Source organism: Poecilia formosa, unplaced genomic scaffold (assembly GCF_000485575.1).
Source record: "Poecilia formosa unplaced genomic scaffold, Poecilia_formosa-5.1.2 Scaffold6, whole genome shotgun sequence".
NCBI classification, from domain to species: domain Eukaryota; kingdom Metazoa; phylum Chordata; class Actinopteri; order Cyprinodontiformes; family Poeciliidae; genus Poecilia; species Poecilia formosa.
Genome location: NW_006799945.1, coordinates 3208601 through 3229626, shown reverse-complemented (window position 1 = coordinate 3229626; position 21026 = coordinate 3208601). Strand labels below are relative to the sequence as shown.

General features: G+C 39.7%; 1 protein-coding gene across 3 annotated transcripts; it reads left to right on the top strand.

The window, feature by feature from the left end:
• The first annotated feature begins 2620 nt into the window (after positions 1–2620).
• cabp1b (calcium binding protein 1b) lies at positions 2621–20918 on the top strand. Of its 3 annotated transcripts, none has more exons than XM_016679568.1 (8): positions 2621–3944; positions 16171–16338; positions 17739–17769; positions 18333–18476; positions 18629–18738; positions 19032–19106; positions 19243–19315; positions 19595–20918. In XM_016679568.1, the coding sequence occupies exons 1-8, from the start codon at positions 2955–2957 to the stop codon at positions 19618–19620; spliced, it is 1617 nt and encodes a 538-aa protein (XP_016535054.1). In that variant the 5' UTR covers positions 2621–2954; the 3' UTR covers positions 19621–20918. The 3 variants fall into 3 exon arrangements, with proteins under 3 accessions (XP_016535054.1, XP_016535058.1, XP_007567761.1); XM_007567699.2 differs by lacking the exon at positions 2621–3944 and adding an exon at positions 12924–14091; XM_016679572.1 differs by lacking the exon at positions 16171–16338 and having other exon boundaries at positions 2622–3944.
• Positions 20919–21026: the final 108 nt, after the last annotated feature.

The window sequence follows — 21026 nt, the reverse complement described above, 5'->3', positions numbered from 1 at the left end:
AATGTTTTCTTGTGTGATTGTTTTATTGGCAGGGATCTGATATGTTACTGCAGCCACTCACTCCCATTCACACAGCTGACTTACCAGATTATTTTGTTGTTTCTTAGCATGCCTCCTCATGTGACTTTCAACCGCTTTCAACGTTGGCTACAGAAAATGTGAGCCAGTGAGGCATGTAAAGGCATGCTTTAAGCGGGATCTGCAGAGAACTGGCGCTGGAAGTGGAGGCCTGCAGCCGACAGACCAGGAAATAAACAAACATTCAGGCTGACTGAGAGGGAAGGTGGATGAAATAACCTGAGCGGCTGCATTTCAGACAGCTGACCTGGGAATAAAATTGGGTATTTTAGAAAAAATAAGGCTTAAAGAGGGACTGAATGAATAAAGTCATGACGCTGCAACTCAGCTTGAACACTGCTGAAGCCGAAGCTCTGTCAAGGTGTCTTAGACCACAACATTAAAACTTGTGCAAGTACTTTGTATTCATAGGATGCAACAAAAACAAAAGCTAAAGAGGTAATTTGTAAATTCATGAATGTAATTGGTAACATAAAAGCTGATAAAGTGGTAACCAAGACAAGAAGAGTGCTTTAAAAGTGGAATAAGCTTGTTCATGTAAATAAAAACTGAACACTTGTTGGTCAGATATTATGGTGGGAAATATTGTTAGTTTTTCCAAATTGGACAAAAATCCTCACACTAAACAAATTATTAACATTTTTAGTCTCTCATTACAAATTTGTCATACATGTTATTCTTTTAATCACATGTAAATTCATTTTAGATCCACTGAAAGTCCCTCTCTTTGTGTTTGTTGAAATTGATAAATGAAGGGAAGATTCCGCAGCAATAATCGATGATCAATTTATCAAAACCACGGAGCTAAAAGCCACAGAGGAACTTTAAAGGAATAAACACACTGTATGATCAATTTGTTATGCTCTGTTATTATATTACCCTTTCACTGTCTCAAGGTATCAGTTTCTAACTCGATAATTAATCTCATTCAGCTACTGAGCGCTCCTGCTTCAACTGTTCCAGTGATGTTACATCCTGCAGAACCAGCTGCTCATCTGAGAGAGCAACGACTCACCTGAGAAAGCCCATTCTTCATCGGGGGACCCAGTCCACTCTGTCATTAATCATTAATCCTGTTTAATGTTTCAGTGACATTAAATTGTGCAAAGCGAGTGAGTGGAGTACACAGCAGATGTGACTAGAACTTAAAGTCATACATAAAATTATTTTGGATACCAGATCATTTTTAGAAACATTTAGATTTTTTTTCTTTTTTCTCTCTGTGTTGTTCTTGACTGGGTATTTGGTAACTTTCCTCAGCTGGAACAAGTCCGAATAGCAGCAAAAAAAAACATAAAAAAAAAAAAACGCAAATAATATTAAACAGATAGGTTGAGAATTTTGAAGATATCCGCAATAGGTGGGTGCCCTAAAATAGGTTGCAGTTATTTACCATTATTTGCTGTTTGTGAATACAGAGCCACAGCTGTGTGCACTGCAGCATTTAAAATTTTGATAATCTGACCCTTGAGTGTGGCAATGAACCAAAATTAAATTTTGGCTTTCCACTTTTGAACCATTGTACATTTTTCTTTTGAACGTGTTTTTGTTTGTATTTTTGCTGTCCACCTTCTCCTGTTGTCTCTCTGCCTCTGAGGACAATAAATGGGCCATTTTGCACCTCGAGGCTTGAATGTTCCTGCTGCAGCCCAGTGTCTCCAAAAGGCAAGTGCCAGACCAACATGGAGAGGTACATATAACATAATAAGAAGGGAAAAAAATGGAGGGGATTAATTTGAACAGCATTTCTGTGGACATACTTATTATTATTATTATTATTATTATTATTATTATTATTATTATTATTATTATTATTATTATTTAAAAAATAGTCTTAAAGATTAAGCCGTAAGATCAAAACACTTGATGATAATGTTCGAGATGAATGAAAACAGCAGCGTAGTTGAACCAGGCCACTGCTGAAGAGGGTTAGGGTTAGGGATACTCTGTCTGTCCCTGGAGCAGAAGAGACACAGATGTCAGAGAACACAAACTCCCCTGAGAGAGACGCGCAAAATCTGCTCATTTTCTCCACTTACTCTGAGAAAAACAATTCTGTCTAATTGGCTGAACGTATTAACGTCGTTATCTACCTTCTGCTGAGAGAATTATGACCGTGGGTGTACAGATGTAGACCCAGATGTATTTGTTTGAGTTGTGTTTATATTCTTTCTTGGCTGTTTGTCAAAATTCCCTATTCTGTTTTTGACAATATGGTGTTTCTGGAAAGCTGATTGGGGAGTTTAATCTTTTAGGATTTGTAAATAGGTGAAGTTTAGACCGATGTTTGGACAGTAACAGATGAGATAAACTAGAGGAATGTGCTGCGACAGCTCTATCTGATTTCTTGATCAAAGTGCAGCGTGTCTTTCAAGATAACTGAAAGCCCTTTGGCAAAATCTTAAATACTTTCATTCAAATTTGGGCTTTAAAGACATGATACTGAAAGTTTGATTTTTTTTAAGGCAGTCTTAAATATGATGGACATAAACAATTTGCAATGAAAAGACTATATGGCCTTATGTATAGGTTTATTGGAGCCTTTAGATTCAACATCTTCATCTTTAGACCAAAGAAACCTCAGCAAATTTGAAATGTTCCAAAAAGCACTTTTCAACTTAAGTAAAAACATAAAACAAAGGCCCAAAAGAAACAACTCGCCCTCAGGAGTCACCTCTGCTCACTGGAATTAATGTCACTGTGACCACTTTGGCGTCTGTGTGCCCTCTAAGTGTGACATTTTCCATCAATCTCCTGGAGTTCAGCATGCGCCCTCCCTCCATCACCATCTAATCAAGCACAAAAAAGGGGAAACAAGTTATCTCAGCAGCTCGTTGTGCGTGAAAATTATCTGTAGGCTTGTGACGTGGGTCTTAATGAACTTTTGTGGGCCACGCCGCAGCTCAACACGCTGCTGCTGCAGTCCAAACTTGGTGGAGCTCCCTGCGGAGCTCCTGGCTGAGCGCCTGCTGCCACATCAGGCGACACTTCACACTGAGCTGCGCCCCCGCCGCCCCCCGATCAGGTGCGCCTTCAGGGGCCATCCGGTGTGTGACTCTGGGATAAAGAGAGACCTTTTGGATGCGGCTGAGCACCTGCAAGGACACTGCGGACCGTCGCCTTTTCATTTTCTCCACTCGCATCCCTCTCCAGCCGCGCGTCGCTCATTCGGAAGGAGAGAGGGAAAGATGAGCTCCTCTCTTCCCAAAAGCGAGTCGACCACCTCTCTGCTGCGGTCGTCGGGGCTCAGCCGCAGGGCTGCGCACCCTGAACCCGCCGCCGCTCACCGGGTCCACCACCGCACTCACCATAATCAGCATCACCGCCCTTCCAGAGCTGGAAGCAGCGAGGATGCGCCCTGGTCGGATGAGTGTGAGACGAGTGCGCGGAGACCTCTCTGCCAGCCGCGACACGCTGAGTCTCGGCATTTAGTTGAGCATCACCGGGTGCAGAGGAGTTACTCTCAGCGGCAGCCGAGCCACCTGGAGGATGATTACGCTCAGGAGGAGGATGCGAGGCACAGGGCGAGCCGGCTTCACCAGAAAGAGCGCAGCAAGTCCTCCAGATCCAAACCGCATCACCATCAGCATCATCAGCACCGCGATTCGCCTCCCGCAGAGCGCCTCGTCCACCACGACGACTCCCGGCAGGACAGGAGGACCTCGCCGACTCCTTCTCTTCCAAAACCCCCCGACGAGGCGGATTTTCTCTTCGAACAGAGCGAAAGAGCCGTGAGTGGCTCCACTTCCACTCTCAGTTCGGACGCACCTGTCCGACCGACATCCCGCCGCAAAGCCAAAAGACTGGGCTCGGCGTCAGAGTGCGACTCCAGCCTTCATCCCATAGTGAAGTCGGTGTTTGGGCAGGTAAATAAAACCTTTAATTACTTCAAAGTTTGCTTTAAAGTCCAGCTCACAGAAAACACACGGATGTGTTGGAGTTTGTTCAAGGAATAGTACAAATTTTATTAGTTGGAACCTGAAGAACAACTTGAAGGACCAGGTTTTAGGGGGAAATAGACTCAGAATTAACAAAAAGACATAAATTTTTAATTGGCCGTTTTAGATGACATTTAATTCATGGAAATAGGGATCACTCCATGCAGAAGAAAGATGGTCTCCTGTCAAAATGAGTGCAATGTAATCCCACTGTTCCTGACAGTCATGGCCAATCCATTATGGACTTTGGCGCCCCAAGAGAACTTGTCTAAGCTTTAAAGTTTATGTAAGGCTCATCATTTAAAACATAAACTTAACAAGGTTGTGCTTTTCCTTCTGTTTTAGAAAAAATAGTAAAACATTTCATGTTTACTTGAGGAGACAACATAAGACTTTGGCTCTCCAAAACACGCTTAGAAATTCAGATATGCTCTCAATCTATCCAATCTGACCAGGTAAGTAAATAAGTAATAAAAACAATGATGATCGCATCATGCGTAAGCTTCACAGATCATCTTAGATTTACACAAAAACACTTTCAGGAACAGCTCAAGGTGCTATGCTAATATTTAAAAAATAATACTGCAAGGAAAAAAGTAGTAATACAAGTAGTAACATTAACGTTTTGCTATATTTGGACGAATCCAACATCCCACTGAAGTTCCCTGCAGCCCAGAAGGGAAGGGTAGTGAAAGTGTTGATTGCTCTGCAGAGGGTAAAAGGCTCTCAGGTGAGACGCAGATGAAGCTGGAACCAGTAAAGGTTCAGCCAGCGGGTCGAGGCGGATTAAAAATGAATGTGAATCTGGGTGCAACACGTGTCTGGTGTCCGTTCCTTTTTCATATCCTCCAATATGAATGCAGCGCCTTTCATCAAGACTGTCACCTGAGCAGCGAGCAGGGGTCACCTTACCTGCTCTGTGGAAAATGTTTGCATAGACCAGAGCAGAAAAACAATAAGGGATAAAAGCAATTCATCTGCACATTCATAAAACATACCATACCGAGATATTTCCCTTGTTGCTCTGAAAGATCATGCAGCTGTACAGTGAGTTTTCCAGTCTCTCCCCTTCCAGTCCCACCCTAATCTCCTCCCTCGCCTCTAATATCCTTCCCAATCTTTTTCTTGCCTCATTAAAATCTGTCTTTTTTTGGCCGATGATAAAAAGCTTGAGAGGAGACAATTACCTCCCTGTGCGCTGATGTGTTCCCGAAATAACTCCTCTAAATCCAGGCCAAAGCTTCAATCAGTCTTAGGTGGTTCCTCAGAGGAAAAATCCATGCCACAGTGTGCTACATAAGGCCTCCAAAACTGCTGATGTCAGAGGAAAGAAGAGCTAATTGGGCATTTATTTGATCACGTCTATAAATCAGTGTGTGAGTCTTTAATTGGTGTGCTAAATGAAGCGCGACTGAAAAACTTTGATTTTTGGTAGCAAGGAGAAATGTTGCCTCTTGAAATGATTTGATGCAGAGTGTCTGAGGTAAGCTACTGTCAACAATTTAAAAGATTCATAAAGTCTACATTGCCTAGCTCTTTGTAACATTTGAGATTGGGTCATGTCTCATTAGCATGCTCATTAGCATCCAATTGCAGGCAGGAGACAAGATGGCTTCAACAATGTAGCTAGTTGCAGCCAACTAGGCACAGTCCCCAGCTTGTGCCATCTGGACACAAGCTGAGGACTGAACATCCCCGGCTGGGACTCCTGGAAGAGGGTGTGTGATGCTGAAAGACCCGAAACACCCAGTGATTCCAGAAACGTCACTGATGTTTCTGGATTTATCCAGATGCATCAGTGGATGGACTTGCTTATCAACCTGCAGTAGAAGAAACATATACATTTCTTGACTTCCAGATTAATTTGAAGCCAACTTGTAGTGCGAAAGCGTCTAAGACTTCCACCATTTTGAAACGCCATCCTAGTGGTATGTACAATTAACATGTCATGAATCCATTGCCAATTTTGCATCAGTCATTGATATTGCAGTTATTTATACTGCAGTGGATCTGAAGTATTGAGGTTATGGATCACAGCAAGCAATGAATAGTGTGATGTATCTTAATATTCATTAATACAAACACTATACTGCAGAAACAAATACCTACAGTTTTTCCACTCTTGAAGGAGCAGCCAATCAGCATAAAGTGAAATAAATACCACACTTGGATTTGCAAACGCCAGCTAATATGTCAAGTACCATTACGCATAGGTATTTCAATTTCCTGCAATCTGCATTTTCTTTCTTTTTTTTTTTGCATATCTCAGATATGCTTTGCAAAATATTTTATAAATAATTGAGTTACATTCCACAATAAAATCCTCAATCTTACAAGATGAAACATGATCTCAGAGATCAAGATAAATACATACTGAAAGTTTGAAATAAGTGAAAATTATTTACTGTCAAAGCCAAAGTTTATTTCACTACCAGAGATTTATAAAACATGTAAGTTGTTTGAAAAAGAAAGACCATTGTAAGCGCAGCACCACTTAGCTCACCAGTAATCAGATTCTAAGTAAATAACTCTCTTGATTATATGCTAAATCCAGACACAAAGAGAATCATCTACTTTAGGTAAGATATTAACTTCCTATAAATTTTAACTATTCCTTTAAAGTGTTACAGCAGATTTTAACCTCAGGATTAAAAGAGCAGATTATTTGCTTTGTGCACTCATTGCATTGTGAGGCATCAAACACAATCAGCATGAATTATGTGAAGGACTCTGAGAATGACGCTCATATGGGAATAAAACTGAAAAACAATAAGATGCTTTCTCCTTGAAGAGATGCAGCAGCATCACTCAAAATCCGGGGTGAGATGTCAAACTCTGCAAACTCTTTCATTTCACATTTTGTTATGTAACATCCAGATCTCCATGCAATCTCAGCAGAACTCACTTGCAGGAAGTACAAGAAGCTAAAAATAGCCCATCAAGACCTGATTATGAGACTGGAGGACAGCAGTGTTTTCTTTTGGGTATTACCAAAATAAAAAAAATAATAAAAAAGAGGGGAAACACTTAAGCTTACACAGCAGATTAGTGAATCAAGTACCTTTCCTGTGGCTCCCCAGAAACAAGTTTACAATCCACACCTTAAGATGCAGTCATGAAGGGGTCATTGTAGCATTTTAAGTGCAATGGGGTGAAATATTTTAGCTAATTTGCATGTAAAATAACCTATACCTTATACAATTTTAGTTTTTTAAAGTCCTGGTAACAATGTTCTTTTGGAGGAGAAGCAAAAGCTCACACTATCACTGCAATGAATAATGACCATGAGATTTTTTTTGTTTGAGATATTTGTCCTTTATTCAAACCAGAACTACATGATGTTTTGGTGTACAGCTAAATTGCTGTCTCATCTAGCCAAAGCTATCATGTTTCAGATTTGAACGGATCTAACATAGAGCAAATTAATGAAATAAGGAGAACTTACAAGGAGAAAAAACACAAAGAGAAGATTATGGGATGCAGTAATGAATGGCAGAATTGAACTCAGACATAGAGAACTCCATCCCGATGTACAAAGAACGGAACTGTAGCGTTTAGTGAAATTACTTTTGGAAAGGTAGGACAAATATCTATCTTTCCAGCTAATCAAATTCTGCAAACTGTCTCATAATTCATGTAACATGAAGGTCTCTATTCCATCCCAAACAGCAATCATGTTCTGCCAGAGTTTCTTACTTGTCTTACTTGAAGAAATTGAGTCAACTTGATAATTGACAGAGCTGATTAGTAATTCAAACAAATCCTTTAAGCATCAGCTGTGATGTTGCTCCAAGCTCCTGTCCTACATATATGTGCAGAAACAATCACCATTACAGGACAGTGAAGGTATTTCCAGACTATAATAAACTAGCAATGTCCTTTTTAATGCCAGATTCTGTATTCAAAGCAGATAAAACATATAAAAAAGCTTCAGATTTTTTAAATTATTGAGGTAACAATCGTGACTCTGTTTGTTCTCCTGAAAATCTTTTATATATAAATGCTTAGATCTATGGAAACCTTGCATGCTGTCAAGGAGTCACAGTTGTGTAAAATAAAAATGCGGAAGAAAGCATGTGTTATCCAGCAGAGGGTGCAAGCACCTATAAGATAAAGCTTGCAGAATATATTTCGGAGTGCAACAGAGAGACTCGCCGTCCTCTGTGTCCCACGAGTGAACTCAGAAACGCTTCATGGTAGAAGGAACTGAAGAAAACACGAAAATTGGATAAACCAGGTAGAAATATATGCCTGCCCACAATGAAAGAAGTCAGACTAAAGAGTATTTTCTCAATTCCTCACTTCTACAGTTAGTCCTTCTGCATTTCCAAGGGATGACGTTTTTTTTGTTTGGTTTTTTTTTTTAACCTCTTCTATTTTTTCGCTCCTTCCAAAGCATCCTTTCCATCATTTTTTTCCTCGGTCGCTTGGGTCACCCTGACCTTGATGACGTCAAAGAATCCACTAAAAGAAATAAAAATCCATCTTTACCACACAGAGGATGGAAATTAAAAGAGAGAGCGAGAGGCTTAATCTCACCATTGCATATGTTCTCAGTTTGTCTGGAGTGTAACGGGCTATTTTTAGACACAGTTGGGTATTTTTATATCTGTGCTGCCAAAGATGGAGGCAGAAAATTTACCCTTCGGTGAAATCCACAAAATTAGGATCAGATCCCAAGCACACACAATATACAGTCTGAATTTCTGCTTTGTTTAATTAATGAATGTTTGTGGCAATCTGAATCTAAAATAAGAAACAAAAAAAAGACATAGATTTACGAAAAAAAACGAGGACAGAAATAGAGACACACTAGATGAAAACCACATCTAGGATGAAGTCTGATGTTTTGGTCAAATGTGACTTTAGTGGATCATTTGGATGAAAGTGTGACGTCTCAGCCCAAGCATGAGGATGTGACGCAAATGTGTTTTTTTTTTCTTCAAATGCTGTTTCTGACGACGGAAATGCACAGAGAGAAGGAATCTCATGGTCACATTATCTCGTCTCAGCTTCCAGATGCACAGAGAAATGTAATTGCCTTCCTAGGAGGACAAATAGACCTAAAATACACAATGTAAGGTACAAAATATTTTTTTTCTTTCTCCTTTATAACACAAATTTAACAGCCAGCCAGTACCATGCAATAAAATGAATTTTATTGAGATTTTTTGCTTTTTAATCAACCACCTTGCAAGTTAAATTAGGACTACAATGGGGGTTCATCTTCCAGCAGGACAATAACCTCAAATATACAAGCAGAGATACAATGGACGGTTTAGATTAAGAAAAATTCACATGCTACAATAGCTCAGTCAGAGTTCAGACCTAAATCAAAGCCATAACTATATTTGCCTTAAGAATTTCTTCATCCATCCAATTGAATTTCGGTGTCACTTCCATGACCACAAGTGTGTAAAATCTAACACCTGGGCATGCAGACTGCCTCTACAAACATTTGTAAAAGAATGGGTTGCTTTTCCAGGGTGGTGCAGTCATAAATGTCCTCTTTTCTAAATACTCCACAGTCAAATGAGGTGCTACTGGTTATTACAAGAAAATCAACCAAGTGGTAGATAAAATCCAAGATTAGACGAAACGCAACTTTCAGCAGAGTCAGTGGCTGAAGGACTTAAAACGTCATGCAGCTCAACAACATTGTGTAGATAGTTTCATGGAATGGGTTTGCAGCTCCATCCAAACCTTACATCACCAGATGCAGCACAGAGTCAAAAGTCAGATGTGAAGCACTAAACCAGTGGGAAGAGTAGAAACGTGGAGTGGCAAATCTTCCCTCTTTGTCAGGGGTAAATTTTGGTGTCTGGGAATGATTTTGTGGGTTTTTTATGAACTTGACCCCTTGGTTCCACTGTAAGCGAACTCCTAATGCTGCAGCATAGCAGCCTTGTTGGAACAGTTTGGGCTTTATGTCTTAATATTTCAACATGACCTCATTACACAAAACAAGGTCCATAAAACCATTGATTAGCCAGTTTGGTGCACAAGAATTTGACTGGCCTCCACAGAGTCCTGACCCCATTTCAACAAAACCCCTTTGGGATGAATTGAAGTGGAGACTATCAGCCAAGCCTTCTTGACCAACACCAGCGTTTGACCTCAAAAATGTAACATGGTGAAAAGTTCCCATGAGCTCACTTCCAAACCTTGTAGAAAGTTGTTTTTTTTTTCCCCCTGAGGATTTGAATCTGTTATTACCGAAAGGAGTGGGATAACATCACAGTGAACCGTATTAATTAACTCAAGATCATCTAGGTTTGAAGGCAGACTGGCAAATATTTTGGCAGAACAAGATTTCAAATATTTCTTCTTATAGTGAGTGACCTATTGTTTACTTTCTGATGCGCCTGGAACATTTAATGAAGTCTATTACAAGCAGCTTCTAAGTTAGATCCTAGAATCACTGCTTTTTGCAGGACGCTGCTACCATCCTGTGTCCAAACAGTTATGTAAGATAGCAATAATGATTTTCTGAGTTAGTGAGTGAGTGAGTAAAATCCACCAAGGAGAAGAAAAAAAACCCCACAAAAAAAGAAATAAAGAGAGAGAGAGAGATGGAAATGAAGCCCGTGCACGCTGTGGTGTGACATTATAAGAGCTGACGGCTCCTGTATCTGACGTCTGATGTGTTCTGAAGTTCACAATGAGCCTCCGGTGAGAGGCTGGATGAATCATCTGCAGAGCAACAAAGAGGACGCTGAATGGGAGCTTAGATCTGAAATGACTCCGGCGTGAATGTGTTTATTAGAACAGGAGCGAACAGACAAGGTCGAGCAGGAGGAGAGAATATTAGGCGGCTGCAGTGGCTGACGCTGGCGTTACCTGCAGAGTTGAGACTGTGGGGGACGGCTTTATAAAGAGAGGATGCTTTTACTGCATGTGGCACAGCAGAAGGCAGAAGAGGAGTTTGGACCTTCTAAAATAAGTTAACAAGTTTGAAACTAGAGAGCTGATTTAAGATCAGTGAAAAATAAAATTACATAGGAGCATGATTTTCTTTAAATCTAAAAGTTAATTCAAAACTCAATCTAGTCATAATTTCAACTCACATGTGAAACTTGAAATCACATAGTGAGTGCATGAAATACAATGCATTAATGGGTGAACCTTGCAGAGATGTTCAAAGTCAAATCAACCTTTAAGCAGCAGCATAATCTAACTAAATGTTTTACTTTGCCACAGTTTGCCACTCAAAACATCTCCTGTAAAACGTATCATTTTATTACTTTTTTTTAAGTTGAGCATTTCAACAGTAATCCACAACTTCTAATTACATATACAAGCAGACAGAGGTCCGTTTTATGTTTCAAGCAGAAATAAAGAGAACAGGGATCTTTGTAAGGCAGATATTTGCTATTTGATAGGAATTAGGCTTGTCAATAAATACTCAGAAGCATTTAAAGAAAGTTGTTAATGATTATTAAAATAATTAATAATGATGTGGTGATTCTTAGGACATCACCTGAAAAAGAATCAGCATTGGTATTACTCTTTACAGATGCACACACATAGCAATGCTGAAAGAATTATAATTTAAACCTAATTTCAAAGTTACTGAGCTTTTGGCTGAATTTAAGACAGATTTTCCTGAGGTTTCTCCAAATGTGTCATTAAACTTGTCCCCTTTCTTTTTACTAATAAAAAAGGCCTTTTTGAACATCATTATACTGTTATTCCGTATGATGCTGATAAAGAGATGTCTCCATCTCTGTTGTCCGTCTTTGTTGTGTCCATACTTATACTATTTTTAGCGCAGCAAAACCAAGCATGCTCCACTCAGATCTGTAGTTTTTCACTGAAGCGTCCCAGGGGGCGATATTGTGCTGGTTTACACACTATTTACTCAGAAGAGCAGAAGAAGAAGAAGGCCTCAGGTACAGCTGGTAATATTTATATTTAACAAAACCTTTTGACAAGCTGTAGAAGAATTAGGCTTGAGCCTTTTTCTCCTTGACTCAATGAACGAAGTGAAATCAGACTTCTCAAAATTGTAGGAAGACCTGAGAAAAAAGATTAAAGATGCTTGAAATTCCCATTTACTTGAAGAGAGAGAAGGAAATGTTTTCTCTTGGAAGAAGTATGTAGAACATGCTTAACAGAAGTATTTCTGCTGCTGCCAAACACAGCAAGAAAATGGAAAGCAAGCAGGTGTCTGGCAGACTGATCAAACCTTCCTCTATAGATAACCTCACCTCTTGCTTCTGGCGATATGCTGCCATCTTGTGTGCAAATTATCCAAATTCACAGACATGAAGCAGTCAATAACACACTTCCTGTGCAACATAACAATATTCTGGGAGCAGGAATTTTTTACAGACAAACCATCAAAATTAAATACTAAAATATGTGTGTGTGATGTGTGTGTGTGTGTGTGTGTGTGTGTGTGTGTGTGTGTGTGTGTGTGAGGGGGGATCAAATGAGTCAAATGAGGACTAAATCCCTAATTTAAAGGTTTACGTGAAGGAACTGAAATAGACGCCACAGTACAAACAAAATCTTTGAAAGACCTTCTGGAGCCTGAAAAACTTTAAACCTTTCAAGAAAGTCTTGCATCCTAATCACTGAATAAAAGGAAATTATTTTTGGCTCATAATACATAAGTTATACTGTGTAAGTTAAAGACATTCTGGCAACTAAAACAACAATGTCAATTTGTTTTAGTTGACATTGTTTTTCAATGTCAACTAAAACAATGTTGACATTGTTTTAGTTGACATTGAATACAGTCAATGGATTCAATGTCAACTGACAGGATGGAATACAGTTGACACTGTATTCCATCCTGTATTCCATCCTGAATACATCCTGTATTCAGGATGGAATAAAACTGTATTCCATCCTGAATACAGTTTTATTCAGGATGGAATGAATAAAACTGTAATTTATTTTTCTATTCAAAGTTGCATTGGAATAAATATTCTGTTTTTATATTTACTCCTTTCAACTGCTGGTTTTAGAGATGCTCTATATATTCAACATTTCTCCTCTGTGGCAAATGTGTGCGTGTGTGTGTGTGTGTGTGTGTGTGTGGGGGGGTGTGTGTGCGTGCGTGTGTGTGAATGTGTGAAAGACAAACTGCCGGCGAGCATTTCTTTCCCTGTCTGTGTGTGTTTGCGTTTGCACGTGCTGCTCCGCTCCTCTCTCCGTCAGGGTAATTCGGCATCCGTGTGTAATTTCTTTACCATTTTGGCTTTGATCTGAATCCGAGCCCTGAAGCTTATCATGACTTTGTGTTGCCTCCGTGTAGTCGGGGATGGATGCTGGGGGTAGAGTCGGAAAAGGGGTGGAGAAAAGAGACACACACAGAGAGAGAGTTTTATTTTTAGCTTCCTAGCCCCACATCCAAGTGTGTTTAATCAAGTGTGTGTTGGTGTGTGTGTGTGTGTGTGTTTGGATTAGTGTCTTTAGCCTCTTGGTCAGAAGAAGGTAATATGCTTGTCCGAAAGAACTTTGTCAGGCACATTTGTACAAAGATGGTTTAAAAGTGTGTAGTTAGCAGGAGTTTGGGACGCGGATGGGGGGGTGTGCGGGGAAAAAAGAGCAAGACTGACGGACACACAACGAGAGACAGCGAGGGTAGAGGGGAGGGAGGAAGACACTGTAGGAGAGGAGAGGATGGAATGAATAAGCAATCCTGCTTTTCCACTTCAGGCACTCGCATCTTCCACAGATCACATGCATGCTTCCTCTCCCTGATAATCTTTGTTCTCCTAACCTGTCCTTTATTTTGTCTCAGCCTCCGTCTCCTCGTACCGTCCAGCAGGTCCTCCTTTGTCCTTCTCCTCGTATTTCCTCTGTCTTTCCCCAAATGTCCCTTTATGTCAGTCAGTAACCCACTGAACCTTTTTCCCCTTTCTGATCCTTCTACTCCAATGCATGCCTTGACACCCATCCAGACATGCATGCAGACAAGTGCACTCACAAACAGACACAGTAGCACAGTTAGAGGTAAAACATAAAGGACAGGGAGATTTGGTTGCCTTTTTTTTGTTGTTGTTGTTGTTTTCTTTCTGCAATGGGAAACTCTGTAAAGTCACTAAAAAATTTCACCAAGAAGGTAAGCTTCGCTCTGAGGTTTTTCACCCTGTGGTCGTCTCCCTTGACTCCCTCTGACCCTCAGTGCATGTTTGTGAAATGGTGTGTCACCAACTGGATCAGTGGCTGTAATATTTGACTCAGTCCCCTCCTGACTGATCCCTCTGTTCATTTCGATACTTTAGTCCCCAGCTGTAGCTGTAAAGTCAAATCAAACAGGGGATTGGTGTAGAATTAGTATCACAGCTTGTTAACGCCTTGACTTTTAGTCAGGATAGTTGACACAGGGTTGTTTCGGAGTATTTGTCCTGCAGCGTTGGTTAGCGCTTGAGATCTTTTCATGATTAGGATCATGTCATCAGACCTAAAAAGTCTTAAATTCCTCTTGTGTTGAAAGCAGCTTCTTATTACTATCAGAGTCTGTCAGATAAAAATCTATGACCAGAATTGAATCACAGTGTCCCCCCCCCGCCCAAAAAAAACCATCAAACCTAACAAATTCATCTCATTACTTGCTGCTCTGGTTGTGTCATCCTTATGCTTGAATGCACTCTCATCATAGCAGCGACCGCCTTCATATCTGCAGCTGCACATCCTTGAGAAAGCACAATATGACAAGCAACTGTTGATGCCATCTGTTCGAGGAGCGCTGCAGAGTTTCTCCTCACTTTCTTCTCTAATGTGTGTATGTGTAGATGAGTGTGTTTTTTTTTGTTGTTTTTTTTTTACTCTTCTTGTTAGATTATATAACTGGCACGAGGCTTCATGGTACTTTTCTGGCAGAATGTAGCCCTGCTCCATGCATCGCTTGCTCAGATTACCCAGTGGGCATCCGTTCCTGTGGCGAGAACTGTAGGAATGCACAAATTGGCATTAGGACTGGCATGGTGGCAGATGGAGTGTGAAGGTTGTTTGTAGGATGTCATACAAGTGAAGGAATGTTTCATCTGCCTGTGGTTGTGAGCTCATGTCAGAGAGAGTTTAAGCAGTGGATAAATGGATGCTCGGTTATTCTCTAAGATGTTGAGTCGGTTGCTTTTACAGTTTCTCGTCGATCCTCTTTTGTGGCTTTTATAGCAGAACCCCCACATTTAATGTTCTGAATTTAATAAAAGATGTGAAATGTTGCCTTTATGCTCCAGTATAATGATGGTAGGAGCGTTTTTGATTTAATCTACAGGAATCTTCCACTCTGAGAGGCAGTGATTGTTATTAATTAGCCTGCAGCTCTCACACTAATTGAGACGGCCGCTGAGAGAACAACATCTGCCCGCTGGTTGATTGACTAATTGGTAATTATAATTTCATGGCTAAGTGAAATTTTACTTCATCGTTTAGGACAAACAGGATTGGTTTACAAAAAGGAAACAAGACAAGAAGATTAAATTGCAAATTGAACATATTATCTCACATTAATATGTTAATGTGAGATTTTAGACAATAATGCCTTGATGAAATGGCTTAGATCAAAGCACGTTTATGCGTGAGAGTGGCCCAGTCAAAGTCAGAATCGGTGGCAAGCCATTAAAATTTCTATTTAGACATTACCTGTCGAATCCAGCTGAGCTGACAAAAAGCTCAAACGTATAAATACGTTTCCAAGAAGCTGTATTCAGTGCAGACATTTTGAAATAAAGCATCTACAAAGAGCTTGGTCCAACATTCAAAAGATAAAATTGACATTTTTTCAATCCTGTTAGAGGCATTTTTCAACGTTGCAGTTCACAACTATGAACATACAATACCTCAAATGTTTTAAAAGCACGAGACAACAGTTTTTAACCCAAAAGCAGGATGGTAATGTACAAGTCAGATTCATTTATGGCATCAGTTGCCTTGTCATAATATGTTACACCCTGTTTTGTTTGACTGGGTTCTTTCATCCATCATATCACACTTTCCTGATTTGACACCCATGTGTCAGTCCACAGTCACCCCCCACCCCCCCACTCCCACCTGCACGCCCTTTGAACCCGTCACCCCGCTCCACTTCCACCCGACTCCTTGTTGACACCACACCTCAACAAAATGAGTCACAGTCTCTACCCCTGTCTTTACCTCTGCTCCCATTTCTGGCCCCTCACCCTGGATGCTGCTCCAGGACAAGAAGAAGAACTACAAAGCAGTGCAGTCCAGTGAGGAGGGGGGATCTGGGGGGGGCCATCTTGAGCCACTAGTAGCCCTGGCCCAGAACGGAATCAACATGCACAACGTGCTGGGGCCTGCATGCATCTTTCTACGCAAGGGCTTCGCTGAGAGCCGGCTGGCTGTACGTAAGTCCAGAACATATAAAGTGCATGCAATCCAAAGGAGATTAGCACAAAATGCAGCTTATGCACAATAACCACCAGCAGAAGATTTCATGATCACAATACACTGTCATAAGCATTTGACAAATGTGGTGTTGCTCAGAGGATGGCGCTTGGGGGACCTGAAAGTCTCACATGGACGGAGTGTGTACTTGGTTGTTGGAAACAAGACAGAACAGTGTGTGTGTCTGCGTGGTGTGTATTTGAGTATAACAAGCTGGATACTTGAGTAAAAAAATGGAAAAATGCGAGGAGGGGCTATGGTAATAATTGAAATACACCTTTTCTGGTCTTTATTTCTTTTCATGTTCCTGCAGAAATGCAGAAAAATATGTTTAGTTTTTTTTTTAGGTTTTTAGTGAACAAATTGTCAGATAGCATTCTGAGTGAGTCAATAAAATAAATATATTTTGCGTAGAACTCACAGAGGCTCTCAAAAGCTTACATACTCTTGTTAAAAGGGCAGGGTTTTTAATCTTCTTCACACTTGTCACTCGTGTGACAGAGCTAACAAATGGACAAGCTAGGCTAAATGAACTTAGAGCAAATGAGAAAGTTGCACAAAATCAAATTCAACAACTATCAATAGAAGTTAACATATTTTTTTGTGAATTAATTTATGAACAAGTCTAACTACCAGTCAGTTTTAACCAGAAACGATCATCTCTCTGCTTAGAAAGCTTATAATTAATCCAAGTTAACATCAGCATCAATAGAAACTAAAGTTTTGAATGATCTAACCAGAATCCAAGATCCAATCTGACAGAATCTGACCTGAAGAGGGATTTGGACAGGAGATAGACTGTTAAATTATTATATTACAGTCTAATAGATTTAGAGAACATTTGTAAGATGAAGAGGCCAACTATTAGTTACGATTTAAGATGCTGACAGATTCCTAATGAAAAAGATTAAAAAGCTGTTTTAACAAAAAAAAAAAGAAAAACAGGCATTTTAACAGGAGCGTACACTTATGAGAGCCACTGTACGTATACATTATACCAGCTGAAAAACAAAACATTTATTCCTCACACAGTGAAAATGAAATGTTACAAATCCCATATTTCTGATGTTTGTCTAATTTCTTTTGTTCCACATGCCAAATTTTACCCGACTGCCAAGAGACTCTCAGCGTGTTTTCATCTCTTTGTGATCTTACGGATGAGCTCCTCCTGTCCAGTTGGAAGCAAAACCGAAAAATACTGGCACACGTCCAAAAGTCCCTGTTTTTGTTTTTTTATTATTTATTTATTTATTTTTTTACAGTGTCATGTTGTGTGAGGAATGAGGAAAGTTGGCAAGAGCTTGAACATGTCAGCCACAGTTTGGGTGATAACCTTGCGTTGTGATTTCTTTACAGGACCGAGAGCTGAGGCCAGAAGAGCTGGATGGTATGTCAGACGACGGCGTCAATCAAGTTTAAAGATGTGGTTTAAAATAAAGCTGCCGCTTTTTACTGCTGTGCTACAATCTCACATCTTACATTTTGGAGGAATCCAGTCTCTTATTTTAGTACTTTCCGTCTTAACCAAGAAAAGTAATAAAAAGAAAAATCCTAATAATTCATGAATAATAAATGTAAATTTAGGTATATTTTACCACATAAACTTATGAGCTTGCCCAAGAATTTCTTATAAATGTGAAGCAATGGTCTGTTTCTGTTTGGGACTCTTCATAAATGGGAAAGATTAGAAAACATACCAGTCATGTATGGATTTTTAGATACTGACTTCAACTTCAAATTCTGGACAATTCAAGTTTATTTTCCCACTACATGACATCCATGAGAACCACAGCAAAACTAATAATGCACATTATTTAAAGACTTTTTAAAAGGCTTTTCTACACACGTTTACCAGAGTTGTCGATAATTGTGAACAAAGCTTAAACAATCCAAGTGAGCAATTTCTGAAATATTTTCATGTAATTTTATGATGTATTTTTTTGTCCCCAGAGTTGCGTGAAGCATTCAAGGAGTTTGACAAAGATAAAGACGGATTCATTGGCTGCAAAGACCTGGGGAACTGCATGCGGACGATGGGATACATGCCAACAGAGATGGAGCTGATAGAACTGAGCCAGCAGATCAACATGAACCGTAACTGTTTTGTCTCGTTATATTTCCTCCTGACGTAAAGTCCAACACTGGCTTATCTTCTGCTTTACGTCGTAGCTTTGTGGATTATTTTATTTTATTTTATTTTTTTTGCATGTGACGTGGATTTGAGGTTAACTCTTGTTTTCCTACAGTGGGAGGACATGTTGACTTTGAGGACTTTGTTGAACTTATGGGGCCCAAACTTCTGGCTGAAACAGCCGACATGATCGGAGTAAAGGAGCTGAGAGACGCCTTCAAGGAGGTCAGGAAGATGCCACTACTGTTTGACACTTAACTCAGGACTAATTGACATAACATCTGTGTGCATAAATTGCTGAAAAATATTTGTGTCATCTTGTAAAATGAAAAGAGTAAAACCAAGTTGCTTTCATATTTGTAGCAGAGGAAGTTCCTACTCTTTATGAAACGCATTATATTTGCATTAAAGGGTCTCATCCTGGTTCAGACTTAAGATATATACAAAAAGAAAAAAAAAACTACACCCAAGAAGTTACACCAGCTGCTTATTTTAACAATCTATTTCTTTATTTTCAGTTTGACACCAATGGTGACGGCCAGATCAGCACAGCCGAACTCCGAGAAGCAATGAAAAAACTGTTGGGACAGCAGGTACGGAGCCGCTCCGAGAGACTCAGCGTCTCTCCATCAATCAGTGTCCGACTGATTTCTGCCCGTCTCTTTTCACGTGCAAATTTAGTCTGAGTGTGTGCCACAGAAGTTGACTCTTCCCTCTCGACTTTACCAGGTTGGACACAGAGATCTGGAGGAAATTCTACGTGACATTGACCTAAACGGAGATGGACATGTGGACTTTGAAGGTGAAATGTTAAGTGTAATAATTAACTTAAGAGGTTACATCAAGCTACTGCAAGCCTTCAAAGTGTTGAAATTAAAGCCATAAAACAGTTTAAATAATTAAATGAATGAAATAATCAAATTGCTATTTACGTTCAACATGGAAGGTAAAAAAAAAAAAATAAATCGACAAATAGTGAAGTTTTGAAATTCTGGTACTATTAGTCTTATTTATTTAAAACAAAATTAAAGCTTCGCATTAAGCTGTGCTAACAATAAATCCTTTTCTCCTTAACTCCCAGAATTTGTTCGAATGATGTCCCGATGAGTTCGGCTGCGACGTTGCATCGGACGTGGATCCTCAGCTGGAGGAGTGCGGAGAAAGTCTGGCGAAGAAAACCGAATTTCTCTGAACTGTGAAAACGGCAAAAACATATCAACCTTGCCCCAAAACTGCCTCGCCTGAGCAGCTGACGAGTCCAGCCGGGAGCCTCACTGTTAATAACACACTGCTGCTGTTCCTCCGAGCATAAACAAAACCGACGGCTGCACTCGTGACTTTTCCAAAGTACATTTTTAAAACACGATTTCTTTTAATAACTGCAACATTTCTACGTGTTTGCCGACCCGATGGGTAATGGCGGATGTGATGTTTGAGATATTTTCTGCAAACACCAACAGCCTCTTATTACTGACTGTAGCAATTAAGAGTAATTAATACAGCAGTGCGAAGCAAAGCGACACAAAGCGCAACGCAATCTGTTTTCAATGCAGAGGTTATATGAAGCACAAACGCAAAAAGCAATATAGAAACATTCCATGTCATCTCGTCATGTCTGCGTGCGCGTTTTGTGTATTGTTGATGTTTAACGTCGATACCGACTACAGAAAAATCAGCTTAAGACAAACCGATATTTGTTTGTTAAGTATGTGTAACGTAGCGCTGACTTTTCTGTGACATACTTGTGCAATTTCTAGTGTGCAGACGACATTCATTTAGCTGCAATCCTGTAAGAAAAACATCATTAGTACCAGAATAAGCTTTTGATTATTTCTATGTTTGGTTATTACTTGCATGAATAGCAATGAAGTGTGTGATCAGAACGTCGTCACTAATCTGTCACTGAGGAAGTCAGCAGATTAGTTAATAAGAGATGTTTTTTTTTTAGGTGTCATAAAAATGTTTTATTTTGGGGACTTTGTAAGTTTTCTTATTTCAAAAGCCAAAATGTTCCCTTTTGGTGCAACGTTTGTCAGCATTATATACCTCAAAGTGAGCTGAAACATAAATGTCGTCTATTCTCCTCCCTAAACACATTCCAGTCTCTGAAACCTGTGTTACTTCTTTATTATCAGTAAATGTAAGGAAGCAAGGTGAGCTTCTTATGCAAAAAGCCAAAGAACGTTTACAAAACCTGATTTAGTTTAATAAATAAAGCTGGTACAGCTTTGCCTGTTCAAGAATGAACATGAGAGAATATGCATGTTTGTTATCTTGAGATATATTTGAATAGGGAAATCCAACTTTGTGGTTTTTATGTGTCTTAACTGTGTGAAACTATGCATGGCAAAACAACTGCAATTTGTAGCAGAATATTTAAAAATAAAGATATTTCAATTGGAAAATGTGTGTTTATGGGACGTATAATTTGCATTTTATTTTTATTTGATATTGAAATTACACCATTTTTAAACAGAACCTGAACATACCAATCATAAATATTGTAAATCTTT